Genomic DNA, 17,234 nt, shown 5'->3' with positions numbered 1-17,234 from the left:
TTTTCTTTCAAAATGCATCTTCTCTCCGAGTGATTGGCCCATCTTCAAGGCCGCTTATCTTTAGTTTTCTTACAACACATCCTCCACAGTTTTCCCAGAGTCTGTAAGAAAAAAATCTCTACAGTTAGTGCAGTGAATAGCTATTAATCAACTGTGATTCTATTCTTATTGCTACCCTTTCCCTATCAGAATAAGATGAACGTTTTTATTTAATTAACCAAAACTTCAGAACATGGAATGGCCCCACAGGGCACAAGCAGATCCATCCATTATCCTAATATATAAAAAGCCAGGGGCCACCATGACCTAAACAACCAAATGGACAACTGAACAGGAGGCTGCATGGGGCAAACAGGCTGGCGGGGGTGGGGGGGGGGCAATGAGGGATGACCAAACGACTGGGCCCTGGCTGGGGTGTGGCAGCAGAAGGGACCTCTGGGCTCCGGCCAGGACGCAGCAGAACTCTAGGTCTCCCATGATCGGGGGTGTGGCCAGCCTTCAAACCTGGGGCCCAGAGCTCCCTGTCGCCACCATGCCACAGCCAAGGCTCATAGCTCCCTTCCACGGCCACGCCCCATCAGGGGAGGCAGTTAGGGGTGACCAGGTCGGCAGGGAGGACAGTGAGGGGCGACAAGGCTGAAAGGGAGGAGGCAGTTAGGGGCAACCAGGCCGGGAGGGGGGACAGTTAGGGGTGACCAGGCTGGGAGGGAGGGGGCAATTAGGGTTGACCAGGCCAGCAGGCAGGTGAGCAGTTAGGAGCCAGCAGTCCAGGATTGTGAGAGGGATGTCCGACTGCTGGGGATTGGACCTAAACCAGCAGTCGGACATCCCCCAAGGGGTCCCAGATTAGAGAGGGTGAAGGCTGGGCTGAGGGGACCCCCTCCCCCATGCATGAATTTCATGCACCGGGCCTCTAGAATATATATATTTCTTTATTGTTCAAAGTATTACATATGTCCCCTTTTCCCCCCCATTGACCCCCTCCAGCCTGCCCCAGGTCTTCACTGCCCAATTGTCTGTGTCCATGGGTTATGCATATATGTATACAAGGTCTTTGGTTGATTACTCCCACCCACCCACCCCCACCTTCCTTCTGGGTTTCCACACTCTGTTCCATGCTTCCATGTCTCTGGATCTACTCTGTTCATCTATTTATTTTGTTACTTGGATTCCACATATGAGTGAGATTATGTGATACTTATCTTTCTCTGACTGACTTATTTCACTTAGCATGATACTCTCCAGGTCCCTCCATGCTGTCTCAAAGGGTAAGAGATTCAAGGGATTATTTTTTTTTTAGCAACACTATATTTCTTGATGTCAGAGTCATGATATTTTTTTAGTACACATTCCGTTATTCAGTGCTTGCTAGCATCATTCCGGGTGTTTAGCCTTTCAAACACGAAAGTGGTTTCTATTCTCAGACCCAGATTGCCTTATATAAAAGTATTGCAATCATTCCCCCTCTCTCCAATTCTATTTTCCTTCTCTTCAAAGTACATATCACCATATAATTTGTCTATTTTTATTGTTTGCCTCCCCCATTAGATGGTATGTTTTTGAAGAGCAAGGGCCCTCTCAGTTTTGTTCAGTGCTATATTCTAAGAACAGAAAACAGTGGCCTATACACGTAGTCCCTCAATAAATATTTAATACGTGAATAAATGGGAAAACAACGTTTTGTGAAGATGTGGAAGTGTTATTTCAGACATCTAAAGTTGAAAAGCTTGGAAACATGGGTTAAAAATGGAGAAAGAGCTAGGATTTACCCACTCAGGTGTGAAAAATGAAGCTGTGGGAGTAGATGAGTTCCTTCAGGTAAAGAAAAAGTGCTAAGAAAGAAGAAAATGGGACTGCGTAGAGACTCTGTTGGACCCTTGATTTTTGGGGTGGGGGTGTATAAAAGGGAATTCAAGTTATGGGGAATAGGCTGTCAAAGAAATAAGAAATGAATCCAAAGCAAAAGATGCTCAATCGAGCCCCAAATTACAGGGAAGACCAGCCAGAGGAGGAGCAGGTGGGTTGGTAGGCACTCATGGATCCCCTCTGAGAAACCAGTTGTGGAGTAGTGGAGCAGAAACCAAGGCTCAATACCTTGAGATATGAAGAAGAGAGCAGGTGAAAAGGTATAGAGTCAAGATTCTCTTTCTGTGTCACCTGAGCTCCGAGGGTCCCTGAAATATTTGTTAAGTAAATAAGCCACAGATGAATAAGTGGATAAAATTTTCTCTCCTCAGTTAAGATGGCACATACATTTTGGCTGAGGTCCTGGGGTTCAAATGGTGAACAAAACACTCTTTTCCATTGCAGAGGTCGCGTAAAAATAGTTCCCTAATCAAAATCAACTTCCTGCGCAGTTTTTGCCTCAGCAGTTTATTTCTGTAGCTCCTTTCTAATGAGCTCCTATGACTTCCATTTTTACTTTTGCTTTGTGTTTCAGTGTGAAATGCATTCTTAGTGAAGGGAGCTTTTAGAGAGTTGCCTTGAGGCTCTCATCTCTGCCTCAATAGGAACTGACTCTTGTGTTCTTTGGGACTGAGGGCCTCTCCGCTGTGCTCCAGTGACTTAGCTTCCCAGGTATGCCAGAGGGAATGCTGATGCATAAAGGAGTGGGTCCTAAAATAAACCAAGAAAAGGCCTAGTTAGGAAAGTAACATGATAATCCATGGACTATGAGAATCCACTCAGCTTTCCACCAGAAGAGCCACCCAATAGTGAATGAATAAGTATATTTCTAGTGGGGTTTAAATGTAAAATTATGATTAAATCTCTTGCTTTTCTGAACACACAGCAGAGGGTGTCAGCATTGCCTAGAGGATTTCTTAAATAAGATTGCTGGGCCACACACTGCCCCATTTCTGACCCAGTGATCTTGGGTGGGGCCAGATGTTCTGCATTTCTAACAATTTCTCAAGTGATCTGGATGCTGCTGGACACACCTACAAAAACTGCCAGTCTCTGCAATCCATGCCATATATTTTTAATAACTTTCCCCATACCTTTCTGTTGTCCTTCACAGGAAAAGAGCTAAATCCACATTTCAGCTCTTTTGCTCTGGCTTCTGTCAGTTTCATTTGTGAGGAAAACAAAACAAAACAAAAAATGAACAAAGTGATGCTAGGAATAACCAACCCTGGATTTCTAGCCTTTTAATCATTTTTAAGTGGGATGAAGGTTTTATCTTAGTCAATAAGATGTTAGTGCCTCTTAAAAAATAAGAGCTTACCTGAATTATACAAAGGTGATACAGCTGTCTAACACTAAAAAAGTGAATCTCTTTCAATTACAAAATGTGTCTCCATTGAAGTCTCTTAATACAAGAAAAGGAAAGTGGTGGTCATAAGATGACAGGAAAAAAATAAGACTCACTTCCCACACAGATCGGAGTTCTTCCATTTTTTATTTTGTTTTTAAGAAAAAGACAAAAACAGCACAGCTGGAGTCTAAATAATCTAGGCAGGTTGTAATGCTTATATTGGGATGTTTAAAAGGAATTGTTTTTCTTCCTCTAGCTTAATATATTGACAAAGAGACACAGCATGATATCATAATTAGGGCACAATCTGACTCTGTGGGCAGAGCTGACAGGGCAACGCCTCTGAGGCTCTAAATGAGCTTCTCACTGCTCTTGCACTTGAGCAATTCCAAATTGGTTAGGGCCACGTTGATCAAAACATTTGTAAGAACAAATTAATGTTCGAAGAGGTACCAGCTTTAGATTTTTGCTCGTCTTCCAGTTCTAAAAAATAAAGATTAGAAATAAAATTAAGACAATGCTCAACAAATAGTTTTGAATAAAATAAATATTAGTTTTTTTCAGAGATTTCATAACATTGATTTCTAAAGGACACACTCTTCTCTTTATGCTTAATCTGCTATTTCTCCCACACAAATAAACTTTACTACCTAATTAAGGCAGACTCAATCTTAAACAAAATTCAAATGACAAACAATTATCTATGCTTTTATCAAACATATTATATTGTCCAGCCATTATGTGTTTGGGATGAAGGTAAATTATTCTATAGAATCCACACAAACCTGACTTCTGTCAGTTTTGCAGCTGATCACCCTGGGTAAACCCATCCCATTGACTTGCAATCAAGACTTAATTACAACAGAAGGGTGCACAGCCCTCAGCTGGGGTGTTCACGGAAGCTGTGCCATTGGACCATAAGGACACCACTACATTAGGCCATGCTACCAAGCTTAAGAGGCGTAGCAGCTCTACCTAACACATAGAAAAAAAACACAGGGAGGTGGGGAAAACGGGAAGATAAAGCAACATGGTCCAAATGAAAGAAAAGAATAATACTCCAGAAAAAGAGCTAAACAAGATGGAGACAAGCAATCTACTAGATGCAGAGTTCAAATCACTGGTTATAAGGATATCAAGAAACTTAGTGAGGACCTCAACAGCATAAAAATAACACAGTAAGAAATGAAGAATACGTTAAGTGAAATAAAAAATAATTTACAAAGAATCAACAGTAGAGTAGGAGAAACCAAGAATCAAATTATTGATTTGGAATGTAACGAAGCAAGAAAAAGATAATCATAAAACACCCAATAAGAACAGCAAAAAGAAAAAAGAATAACAAAATATAAGGATAGTGTAAGGAGCCTCTGGGACAACTTCAGGCATACCAATATTTGCATCAGGTGGGTGCTGAAAAGAGAAGAGAAAGAGCAAGAAATTGAAAACCTGTTTGAAAAAATAATGACAAAAAAACTTCCTTGGTTTGGTGAAGGGAACAGACATATAAGTCCAAGAAGCTCAGAGAGTCCCAAACAAGATGAACCCAAAGAGGCCACACTAAGACACATCATAATTAAAATGCAAAAGTTTAAAGACAACAGAGAATCCTAAAAGCAGCAAGAGAAAACAGTTACCTACAAGGAAGCTCGCATAAGACTATCAACTGATTTCTCAAAAGGAACTGCAGGCCAGAAGGGAGTGGTAAGAAATATTCAAAGTGATGAAAAGCAAGGACCTACAACTAAGAGTACTCTATCCTGAAAAGCTATCATTTAGAATCGATGGACATATAAAGAGCTGCGTAGACAAGAAAAAGCTAATGGAGCCATAGCCAGTTTGGCTTAGTGTATAGAGCATCGGCCTGCAGACTGAAGGGTCCTGAGTTCAATTCTGGTCAACATCGGTTGCAGGTTAGATCCCTGGCCCTGGTCAGGGCTCATGTGGGAGACAACCAATTGGTGTGTGTCTGTCTCTCTGTCTCTCCCCCTCCCATCCACTCTCTCTAAATATCAATGGAAAAATATCCTTGGGTGAGGATTAACAACAACAAAAAGAAGGAAGGAAGGGAGGGAAGGAGGGAAAAAGCTGGAGGAGTTCATCACCACCATTTTAAGTATTATATGAAATGTTAAAGAGTCTTCTTGTAGAAGAAGAAGAAGAAGAAGAAGAAGAAGAAGAAGAAGAAGAAGAAGAAGAAGAAGAAGAAGAAGAAGAAGAACAACAACAACAACAACAACAACAACAACAACAGCAGCAGCAAAAACAATAAATACATATCTATCAGTAATTGAATATACAAACAAAATAAACAAGCAGAACAGAAACAGACTCATAGATACAGAGAACTATTTGTTGGTTGCCAAATGGGAGGGGGGTTGGTAGGATGTGCACAAAAGGTGAAGGGATTAAGAAGTACAAATTGGTTGTTGCAGAATAGTCATGGGATGTAAAGTACACCATAGGGAATACAGTCAATAACATTCTAATAACTAGGTGTGTTGTAGGATTTATTGGGGTGATTGATCACTTATTAAGTTATATAATATATGGTGCCTGAGGTATAAACCTGAAACTAATATAATGATGTATGTCAACTGTCATTGAAAATAAAAATGATTAAAATTGCCAATAAATAAATAAAATTTCTTTTAGGTTTGAAATTTCCCATAATAAAGTGTTAACAATTTTTTTTTAAAAAAAAAAAAGAATCCCATTCACCAGCTTGTCAAAAACAATAAGGTTCTCTGGAATAAATCTAACCAAGGAGATGAAAGATCTGTACACTAAAAACTATAAGACTTTGATGAAAGATATAGAAGAAGGCACAAATGGGAACAAATCCCATGTTCATGAATCAGAAAAATAATATTGTCAAAATATCCACATTACCCAAAGCCACCTCTAGATTCAGTGCAATCTCTATTAAAATTTCAATGGCATTTTTCACAGATATAGAAAATAATCTTAAAATTTGCAAAGGACCCCAAATTAAGCAAAGTAATCCTAAGAAAGAAGAACAAAGCCAATGAATCAGACTTCCTGATTTCAAACTATACTATAAAACTATAGTAATCAAAGCAATATGGTACTGGCATAAAAATAAACACATGGACCAATAGAACAAAATTAAAAGCCCAGAAATAAAACTCCCATGTATACTGTCAACTAATATTTGAAAAGGGAGCCAAGAATATTCTATGGGGGAAAAGATAGTCTCTTCAATAAATGATGTAAATATAACTGAATAGCTACATGCAGAAGAATAAAATTGCACCTCTATCCTTTACCACTGAGACACACACACACACAAACCCCAAAATATATTGAAGACTTAAACTTAAGAACTGAGATCTTAAAACTCCTAGAAGAAAACATAGGGGGGAAATTTTTTACATTGGTCTCAGTGGTGATTTCCTGGATATGACTGCAAAAAAACATAAATAAGCAGGACTAGATCAAACTAAAAAATTCTGCAGAACATAAGAAACTCAACAAAATGAAAAGGCAACCTACAGAGTATGAGAAAATAGTTAAAAATTATATATCTGATAAGGGTCTATATCCAAAATATATAAAGAATTCATATAACTTGACAGCCAAAAAAAACTAACAATCTAATTAAAAAATGGCCAGGGGAACTGAATATAAATTTTTCCAGGGACGACATACAAATGGACAACAGGTACATAAAAAGTGCTCAACATCACTAATCATCAGGGAAATGCAAATTAAAACCACAATGTGGCCCTGATTGGTTTGGCTCAGTGGATAGAGCATCGGCCTGCGGATTGAAGGGTCCCAGGTTTGATTCCAGTCAAGGGCATGTACCTTGGTTGGGGGCACATCCCCAGTAGGGGGTGTGCAGGAGGCAGCTGATCGATGTTTCTCTCTCATCAATGTTTCTAACTCTCTATCCCTCTCCCTTCCTCTCTGTAAAAAATCAATAAAATATATTTATAAACACACACACACAATGTGATATCACCTCACATCAGCTAGATGGCTATCATAAAAAAAGACAACAGATAAGTGCTGGAAAGGATGTGGAGAAAAGGGAACCCTAGTGTACTGGAATGCAAATCAATACAGCACTATGAAAAACAGTAGGCAGCTTCCTCAAAAAGCTAAAACTAAAAATATGATCCAGCAACCCCAGTTCTGAGTACATAGCCAAAGAAATTGAAATCAGGATCTTGTAGAAATATCTGCACTCTGATGTTGTGGCATTACTTACAATAGCCAAGTTATGAAAACAAACTGTCAACAAAGGAATGGATAATGAAAAGGTGACAATATTATTCAACCATGAGAAATAAGGAAATCCTCCCATTCACTACAACTTAGATGGATCTTGAGGGCATTACACTAACTGAAATAAGTCAGATAGAGAAAGACAAATGCTGTGTGATATCACTTATATGCAGAATCGAAAATAGATCAATTCAGAGAAACACTAAAGTGGTGTTTTTTAAGCGTTGGGGTAGGGAAATGTTCAAAAGGCACAAACTTCCAGTTATGAGAAGGACAAGTTTGGGCATCTAATGTACAGTATGATGATTATAACTAATAATACTGCATTATATATTTACTAGAGGTCCGGTGCACGAAATCCGTGCACGGGGGGGTGGGGGGAGGGGGGTGTCCCTCAGCCAGCCTGCACCCTCTCCAATCTCGGACCCCTTGAGGGATGTCCGACCACCTGTTTAGACCCGGTGGGATCAGGCCTAAATGGGCAGTCAGACATCCTTCTCACAATCCAAGACTGCAGGCTCCCAACCACTCACCTGCCTGCCTGCCTGATTGCCCCTAAATGCTTCTGCCTGCCAGCCTGATCACCCCCTAACCACTCCCCTGCCAGCCTGGTTGATGCCTGACTGCTCCCCGGTTGGCCTGATTGCCCCTAACTGCCCTCCCCTGCTGGCCCGGTCACCCCTAACTGCCCTCCCCTGCTGGCCTGGTCACCCCTAACTGCCCTCCCTTGCCAGCCTGGTCATCCTTAACTGCCCTCCTCTGCCAGCCTGGTCACCCCCAACTGCCCTCCTCTGCTGGCCTGGTCACCCCTAACTGCCCACAACTGCCCTCCCCTGCAGGCCATCTTGTGGTGGCCATCTTGTGTCCACATGGGGGCAGCCATCTTTGACCACATGGGGGTGGCCATCTTGTGTCTTGGAGTGACATTCAATTTGCATATTACTCTTTTATTAGATAGGATTTTTGTTTTTAAATTTTTTAAGAAATCTATTGGGGTGACATAGGTTAATAAAATTATATAGGTTTCAGGTACACAATTCTATAATACATCATCTGTATATTGTACTGTGTCTTCACCGCCCCAAGTCAAGTCTCCTTCCATCACCATTTATCCCCCTCTACCCTGTTCTACCTCCCCCCAGTCCCTTTTTCCTCTGATAATCACCATATATTTTAATGTTCTTAAGACAGCAGACCTTAAGTGTTCTCACACACACACACAAAATGAAATAACATAACTATGTGATGGAATGGAGGTGATAGCAAATACTATGGTGGCAATGATTTTGCAATTTTTTGCAATGTATTTAATCACATCTTGTACACTTGAACATAATGTTATATATCAATTACGTCTTAATAAAGATAGGAAAAAACATTATACTATCATAGAAATAAATTCTTATATACAAATCTAGTTAGTATTGGTGATTTAGATATGAACAAAGAATAAGAGGAGGTCTTATGCTCATATTCACACAAAAAAAGCACCATTTACCTTTGATGGAGAAACAAATTCAACACATTCTATCCATATGGTTAAAAATGACTTTCCACATATTGGACATATTCTTCCCTTAGAGATTACGTTCCAGATCTCTGGGTACCATTCTATGGCTTCCATTAGGAAAGGATCCCTCTCTATCAGCTGATTCATTATAAATCTTGATGTTATTTCCTAGGTTAAAAAAAAACATGATGCCTCAAGATAATTTTCAAAATAACCATTCTCTATTATTCCTCACAGTGTCTGTTAAATTAATGTTTCAAAGTGTATATAATAAAGTATATTGTCAATGGCATTATAAATAAGTTTAGTTTTCAACAATGTAAGAAAAGCAACTTACTCCTATTTTAATATTTCCATATTTTTTATATACAGGAATCCAAGTTATAATACCCTTATATTATTAAAGTTTAGTTTAAATTTTGTACCTCTTATTACAGTAAACAAGGACTGTACACATATTCAGACTGACTTGAAAATTGAGTCTATCATATTTACTAGTGTCTAAATTCTTACCACTAAAATTATGGATCATGAACCAGTAATTTGCATCACCTGGAAGCATATTAAAAATTCACTTTCAGGTGCACTCCAGACTTACTGAATCAGAATCTGCAATTAACAAGTTTCCTCAGATAATCCCTTTGCATGTTAGAGTTTGAGAAGCATTAGTTTAAGTTACCTACTGCATTGAGTACCTAGATAAAACGATATTGGTAAAGAATACTTGTTTCTCTTAACCAAATCTCTGAATTCACTCTGTATTAAACCTATCCACACAGGTATGTTCAGAAACTTCATTTATGGCAATAATAATATTAGAATATTTATATATATAAAAGGCCGACGGGCCGACAGGCCAGTAGGTATGACATGCACTGACTACCAGGGGGCAGATGCTCAATGTAGGAGCTGCTGAGTGCAGCAACTTTGCAGAGTGCCCTCTCACACTCCGGGACCCCACAGGAGATGTCAGACTGCCAGTTTCAGTTTGATCCCCACAGGCTAGGTTGAGGGACCCCACCTGCTAGAGGGACCCCACTCACTCCGCAGACGCCCTTTGAGCCCCGGCACCATCCCAGGTTCGGCTGGCTGGGCAGGGACTGCAGGAGGTGTGTCCAGCCCATCTCACCCAGTCCCGCCCTGCTGGCCACCTTCTAATTAATTTCCTTTCAATGTGCACGAATCTGTGCACCGGGCCTCTAGTTAAATAATAAAAGGGGTGGGGAGGAAATATATAGAAGCTGACTTTCATCATGACAATCAACATCATCTTAAAGTAAAAAATTAAAAAATATATATATGTAATACTTAAAATTAAATCTTTACTGGCCAAGCAACAACAAAAAATATATTTGATTTACTCCACTAAGTGCCCCCACTTCTCCAGTGTCTGTGCCCGTAGCCTGGAAGTCCTATATAAATGTTACACAAATACTGCGTGGATTTTTAATTGGTTTGTGAAACTTTTTTTTTTTCTGGTCAAAGTATTAAAGTAGTCCACATTAGGCTCTGAAATGAATCTTTGGGAATACCTACATAGATATAGATATAGATGCAAATGTAGATGTAGATATATAGATATAATCTGTCACTCAATCACCCAAATTAAAGTATTTTTAAAATAACAACAAAATGTTATAGATTGCTGTCTCCCTGTTCTTTATGACGTTGTCCCTTCCACTTCACAGGCATCTGGGAAAGCTGCCTTTACACGGCTTGGGTTCCTTAAATGTCTGATCCTTCAGCAGCATAAGCTCCTACCCACTTAAGCTCACTCTCCCGAGTAGTTACATACATCCTTCCTGAAAAAAGTACCCTTTCATACCAGTATTACCAGGACGGATAAATTACATGTCTATTACCACCCTTTTTTTTACCTCTTTACACAGAGCATAACTTGTGATCCTGAATAAAATGTAGATTTTAGAGGTAAGTTTTCGCTACAAGAATTAAAGTCTAAGTCTCACTATGAAACTTCAGAAAACTAATACAAGATTCACTCCCCAAAATATCAGATGGTAGAAGAATTTGCTGAAATACATGGGACCTATAAATAGGTCACAGTTCACTTTTTCCATTTAAGATTTCTGGAACTAAACATGTTTGTTGCATCCGGTGTGTCTCTTGACAACTCTTAACATTACCCATTACTTATATTCTTCTCCTACTTGCTGCTAATGTATTACTTTGGAAGATATAGCATCGAAATATGAAGTTATTGCTTGGAAATGTGAGTATATGTAAAGTATATACTGTATGTTGGCTATGACAATAGTACCTTTAGGACACCCCTAACAGGGACATGTGTTACGGGATTCCAGGGCAGGAGGAATGGGGAAACTGAGACAGGGAAGTTAAAACAAGGCCAAACTGCCCTAACCGGTTTGGCTCAGTGGCTAGAGCGTCGGCCTGCGGACTGAAGGGTCCCAGGTTCGATTCCAGTCAAGGGCATGTACCTTGGTTGCGGGCACATCCCCAATAGGAGGTGTGCAGGAGGCAGCTGATGGATGTTTCTCTCTCATCGATGTTTCTAACTCTCTATCCTTCTCCCTTCCTCTCTGTAAAAAATCAATAAAATATATTTTTAAAAAATAAAAAAAAACAAGGCCAAACAGTGTGGGCAGTTTGCAGCCAGCTTGTAACTAACAAACCACTATCTTCCCAGCCAAGGACACAGAGCAAATGGCTCAAAAACCTCCCTAATGAGAGAATGCAGAAAGGGAGGGGGAAAGGGAAAAGGAAAAAAGGGCAGTTTTACTCCCTAGGCAGAGAAGCCAGCAGTCTAAGGCTTGGCAAGATAAAGTTGCCAGGTGCTTCTTATGAAGTCTGGAGAGGCCACAACAAAGCAAAGAACGGGACCTTGAGAATGAATCTGCACCAAACCAGTCAGCAGAGGGATTTTGAAGCCTGTAGACAGGAGGGTATGTAAGGCCTGGGTCCCCCACCCAACCTGCTCTTCAGGTTAGCTGAGTGCCCACCTGGGCTTCTTAAGCCAGATGTCTAGATTTGCTTGCTTTGCTTTTTCAATAAAGTTGCATGCTTTAATTGCTTTAATAAATTGGCTTTGCACAATGCAGTCAAGGTCTCCCATATAAATTCATTTTTATGAGAAGACAAAGGATCGAGGTTGGGCCAGCCCTCTCCACTGACTCAGGGGGCTGTCCTGTCTGGTAACACCTCTGTGGTGTTGGTGAGAGGTGCCTATAACACACGCAGTACAGTTTTTGAGACTAAACAACTTAGTGGTTGTCTAATTCCAGTGTCATTTAAGAGTCACTGAATCTTTTATGGGCAAAAAGAATGTTTCCTTTGGTCTGGAAACAGCCCAAGTGCCCATCGGTAGATGAGTGGATAAAAAAAGCTGTGGTACCTTTACACCATGGAATATGATGCAGTTGTAAAAGAGAAGGCTCTCTTACCCTTTGAGACAGCATGGAGGGACCTGGGGAGGGTTAATGCTAAGCAAAATAAGCCAGTCAGAGAAAAACAAGTAGCACATGATCTCACTCATATGTAAAATCTAATGAACAAAATTAATTGATGAACAATATACTGTAGATCCAGAGGCATAGATGCATGAAACAGACTGAAGAATCTCAGAAGGAAGGTGAGGGTGGGGATGGGGGTGGGGAGAGATTAACGGGGGAATTTATATGCATATATGCATAGTCCCTGGACACATACAATAGTATGGTGAAGGCCTTAAGGGGGTGGGTGTGGGGTAGAGGGAGTCAATGGGGGGAGGAGAGGAGGGGAACATCTGTAATGTTTTCTTTCTTTTTTTTATTAATTATCCTTATTTTTATTCTTATTTTGAGGTATTTGTCCATTGATAAGCATTTTATTTTTTTTCTTTATCCTTGAAAGTATTGCAATGTCCCTTTTGTTTGTTTTTCCCCATTGACTCCCTCTACCTGCCCCGCCCAGGCCTTCACCACTTGAATGTCTGTGACCATATATGTATATAAGTTCCCCGATTAATCACTTCCCAGCCACCCCACTCACCCCCGCCTTCCCTCTGAAATTCATCAGTCTGTTCCATGCTTCTATGTCTCTGAATGCAATGATTTCAACAATAAAGATAAATTTTTTAAAAATGTCCCCTTTGAATAGTTTATACGCTATTTGGTTATAATACTGGTATTTGTTAGCTAAGTATATGTAGGTCAGAAATTTTTCCTATGTTTAAAGCATTATAGGTTCAAATTAGTTTCAAGTATATGCTTTTGTTTTTTCCTTACATATAATGATTTAATTTGAAATATAAAACTATCCATATACAAATTATAGTTATGTAAATATAAAAAATATATAAAATTTAAAAGCAAATATGAACCCTTGGAAGGAATGATCAGTTTGGAACTACTATATGACCAAGTAATACTCTGTGTATGACAGACACTAAAACACTGCATCAAGAGCAAAGACATAGAGAACAGACTGATGGTTGCCAATGGGGTGCTGCATGAAAAAAGGTGAAGGGATTAAGAACTGCTAATTGGTAGTCACACAACAGTATGGGGGAATACAGCGTAGGGAATATAGTCATAACATTGTGATAACTATTTACAGTGCCAGGTGGGTACAGGAAGTATTGCAGGGTCTACTTTGCAAAATATATAATTGTCTAACCATGATGCTGTACTCCTGAAACTAATACAAAATAATATTCAATAAAAACTGTAATTAAAAAATAAAATTAGGCCCTAGATGGTTTGGCTCAGTGGATAGAGAGTCAGCCTGCAGACTGAAGGGTCCAGGGTTCAATTTGGGTCAAGGCATGTATGTACCTCGGTTGCAGGCTCGATCCCCGGCCACAGTTGGGATGCATGTGGAAGGCAACCAATCAATGTGTCTCTCTCACATTGATGTTTCTCTCTCTGTGTCTCTCCCCCTCCCTTTCCCTCTCTCTAAAAATGTATAATAATAAAAGCATAATATGCTAATTAGACCGGACGGCCAAAAGACCTTCCAGATAAGCCGGGGCTGCAAGGGCTGAGGCAGCCATGCACCTGCATGGGGTCTCTAGTACATATATATATTAATGGAAAATATCCTCAGGTGAGGATTAACAATAACAAAAACAAACAAAACACACACACACCAATAATGGTTGTTTCTTGCATCCAGGAAACTTGAATCCTACATAACTCTTGAAAGTCTTAAGACAATTCTGCATGTTCACTTATAGACTTAAAAGAACCTGAGAAGTTCAATTTTATGATGGAGACTCATACTCAAATGTGGGAAGATCTACAACCTTTAACTCATCTAGCACCAAAGGACACACAAAGAGAGTCCTCTAATATGTTTTCCTATTCCTTCTTTTAATATCACCAACTTATTTGACTAAAGTGAACATGATTTCTGGATCATTTTCATTCATCCACTAGGAATAGGGTCAAGTGAGCGGGTAATGGGAGTGGCAAAGACCCCAGCAGGAGCAAGTCAAATACATTCTTGGGTTATACTAAAAGATACTTGGAAGGTGAGTGTGAAAACAGATCCCTCTCTTTTCATGCAGCGAAAGATTTCCATTTTTCTGAGTTTAGTCACTCTGGAAATCAGATAGGATGACATTAGATTCTATAAGAAAGTCAAAGAGACTATGTCTAGGATTCACATTGCCAATAGACTAGGTGACGTCAATCATTTGCTGATTTGGCTAGAATTCTTTAAAAGGAAACTCTTTAAAACTTAAATCAGGGCTTCATTTGGAGACCTGTGTGAATGACGCAGGCTTCACCTGGAGGCTCAGGATGTCCAGCTGCTGGATGGCACTCACAGGTTGCTTCAGGAACAGAGGGTTTCCCTCACAGTAGAATTCCTTCAGCTTCAGATGCTGAAACTTTCAAAACAAAATAAAAACTTAATTTCACAACAAAATAACAAATTTTACTCCTGAGGCTACATCTTTAAGAAAATTAGATTTAAAATGCTTTATTTAGGACTTACAGTCCACATTAGTATTTTAACAGCAGGACAGTTGTTAGAGACATAAGCAAACAAACAAATAAAAAAACCAGAGAAGAGCCTCAAAATAAAATAAAATAAATTGGTCCAGGAAGCGGGGGCAGGAGTGGGTAGGTAGGGAGGGAGGGGGATGAGACAGAAATAATCAGAATCAAAGGCAAAGATCCAGGGGGCAAAGGGCTGCATTCAGGGAGAGAGTTTGTTGGTTATGATTTATTGCTTACCCAAGGTAGGCCAGAAGACTGTAAGTGGGTCTGTAGAGGAAAATCAGCTAAAGTAGCTGTTTGAGCAAAGAGCACAGGGGAAATAGGAAGCACAGTGTAATGTGAACAGAAACAGTACCCTCAAGTATACCTGTCCATATGATTAGTCGTTACCCCGCTATTTGCAAGTTAGAATCATTCAGGTGCACTCACAGCTTTAAAAGCCTGCAAAGGTCCCTCTTTGGGGGATGAATTCAGTGGCAACTAACTCAAATCAAACTTTAAGATAGAAAGCAACATTTAGCAGCCAATTAATGATCCTCATCGTTGATGTTTCTATCTCTCTCTTCCTTCTCCTTTCCTCTCTAAAATCAATAAAAATATATTTTTAAAAAACAAGTCTCAATAAATCCCAGAAGATTGAAATCATATCCAGCATCTTCTCTGACCACAATGGCATAGAACTAGAAACTAATTACAAGAAAAAAAAACAGATAGAGGCTAAATAACATGTTACTATCACAAGAAATAAATTAAAAGGAACCTTGAGACAAATAAAAACACTACAATCCAAAATTTGGGGACATAGCAAAAGCAGTCCTAAGAGGGAAATTCACAGCAATACAGGCCTACCTCAAAACAAGTTTTCTCCTATAAACAATCAACCCTTACACCTAAAGAAACTAGAAAGAGAGCAACAAACAAAGCCCAAAGTAAGGAAAGAAAGGAAATAAATATCAGAGTGGAAATGAACAAAAAGAGTCTAAATAAATAATACAAAAGATCAATGTAACCAAGAGCTGATTCTTTGAAAAGATAAACAAGATAGATAAATTATTAACTAATCAAGAAACAAAAAGAGGATCTCAATAAACAAAATAAAAAATGAAAGATGAGGCGTAACAACTGATGCCACAGAAATACAAATAATTATAAGAAAACGTTATGAACAGCAATATGCCAACATATTGAACAATCTGAAAGAAATGGATAGATTCCAAGAAAAATACAAAACTGAATCAAAAAGGAACAAGCCCTGATTGGACGGCTCGGTTGGCTGGAGCATCATCCCTATCAAAAAAATCATACTGGAAAATTAAATATAATGAAACCAATCTAGATATCGTATGCTGTAAAAAATACTTTAATATTTCTTTCTAAAAACACTCAGGTAGTGATCCTGAAATAGAAACTTTCATTATTATTCTGTATTTCTTTGTTGTTTGAAATTTTAAGAAGAATTTATAATTTGCACAAGTTTTAAAAACTAAAAAAAGTTTAAATTGAGGAAATAAAATAAAAAAGATAAGGAAAGAAATGAAAGTCTCAATGTACCAGATCTGACTATGCTATATAATAAAAGGGTAATATGCAAATTGACCCTAACGGTGGAATGACCTGAATGACCGCTTGACCAGTCACTATGAGGTGCACTGACCACCTCTGGGTCCCTTCCACTGGCCAGCAGGCTCCCATTGCCCGATGGCGAACAGGGAACCAGGGGTGGGTGGTGGGGGATGTGAGTGGTGCCAGGCCAAGGCCCCTGCCCCGCCAGTCGTGCCACACACAGAGGGCAACCTGAGGTGAGGAAGCGGGTGGGAATGGCCAACCTCTTGGTCTCTCGCCCAAGCCGGCAGGCTCCGATCGCCTGATGGCGAACGGGGAACTGGGGGTGGGTGGTGGCGGGGGCAGAGACGGCTGCTGGCTGCTGGGGAAGATGGCCCTGATCACAGGCCAGGCCTAGGACCATATCCGCTCACGAATTTCATGTGCCAGGCCTCTAGTATGGCAATAAAGAGAACCAATATATTTCTAACACACCTAACTATGTAGCTATGACAGTACTTTTTTTCTTTAAGATTTTTATTGACTTTTAGAGAGAGAGGAAGTGAGAAACATGGATGTGATAGCAAAGCATCCATTGGCTACTTCTTACACAGAGATCCCGCCCACAACCCTGGGCATGTGGCCTGACCAGGAATTGAACTGGCAGCCTTTTGGTGCATTGAGAAAGCCCCAATTGGGCTAATTGATGTCT

At 39.9% G+C, this 17,234-nt stretch overlaps 1 protein-coding gene across 1 annotated transcript in view; it reads right to left on the bottom strand.

Moving 5' to 3' along the window:
- Positions 1-3,619: 3,619 nt before the first annotated feature.
- The window catches only part of LRRC69 (leucine rich repeat containing 69), a gene marked incomplete at both ends in the record, with an annotated part of 34,269 nt that continues 20,654 nt past the window's right edge, over positions 3,620-17,234 (bottom strand). The window contains 3 exons of the mRNA XM_080646487.1: positions 3,620-3,739; positions 9,009-9,188; positions 14,767-14,868. Coding sequence (XP_080502613.1) covers positions 3,620-3,739; positions 9,009-9,188; positions 14,767-14,868 — 402 coding nt within the window. The remainder of the gene's footprint in view (positions 3,740-9,008; positions 9,189-14,766; positions 14,869-17,234) is intronic.

The sequence above is a fragment of the Plecotus auritus genome (genome assembly GCF_963455305.1).
Source record: "Plecotus auritus genome assembly, chromosome: 11".
Lineage (NCBI taxonomy): Eukaryota > Metazoa > Chordata > Mammalia > Chiroptera > Vespertilionidae > Plecotus > Plecotus auritus.
The sequence above is the reverse complement of the archived record's forward strand: the minus strand, read 5'-3'. Positions and strand labels throughout refer to the sequence as shown.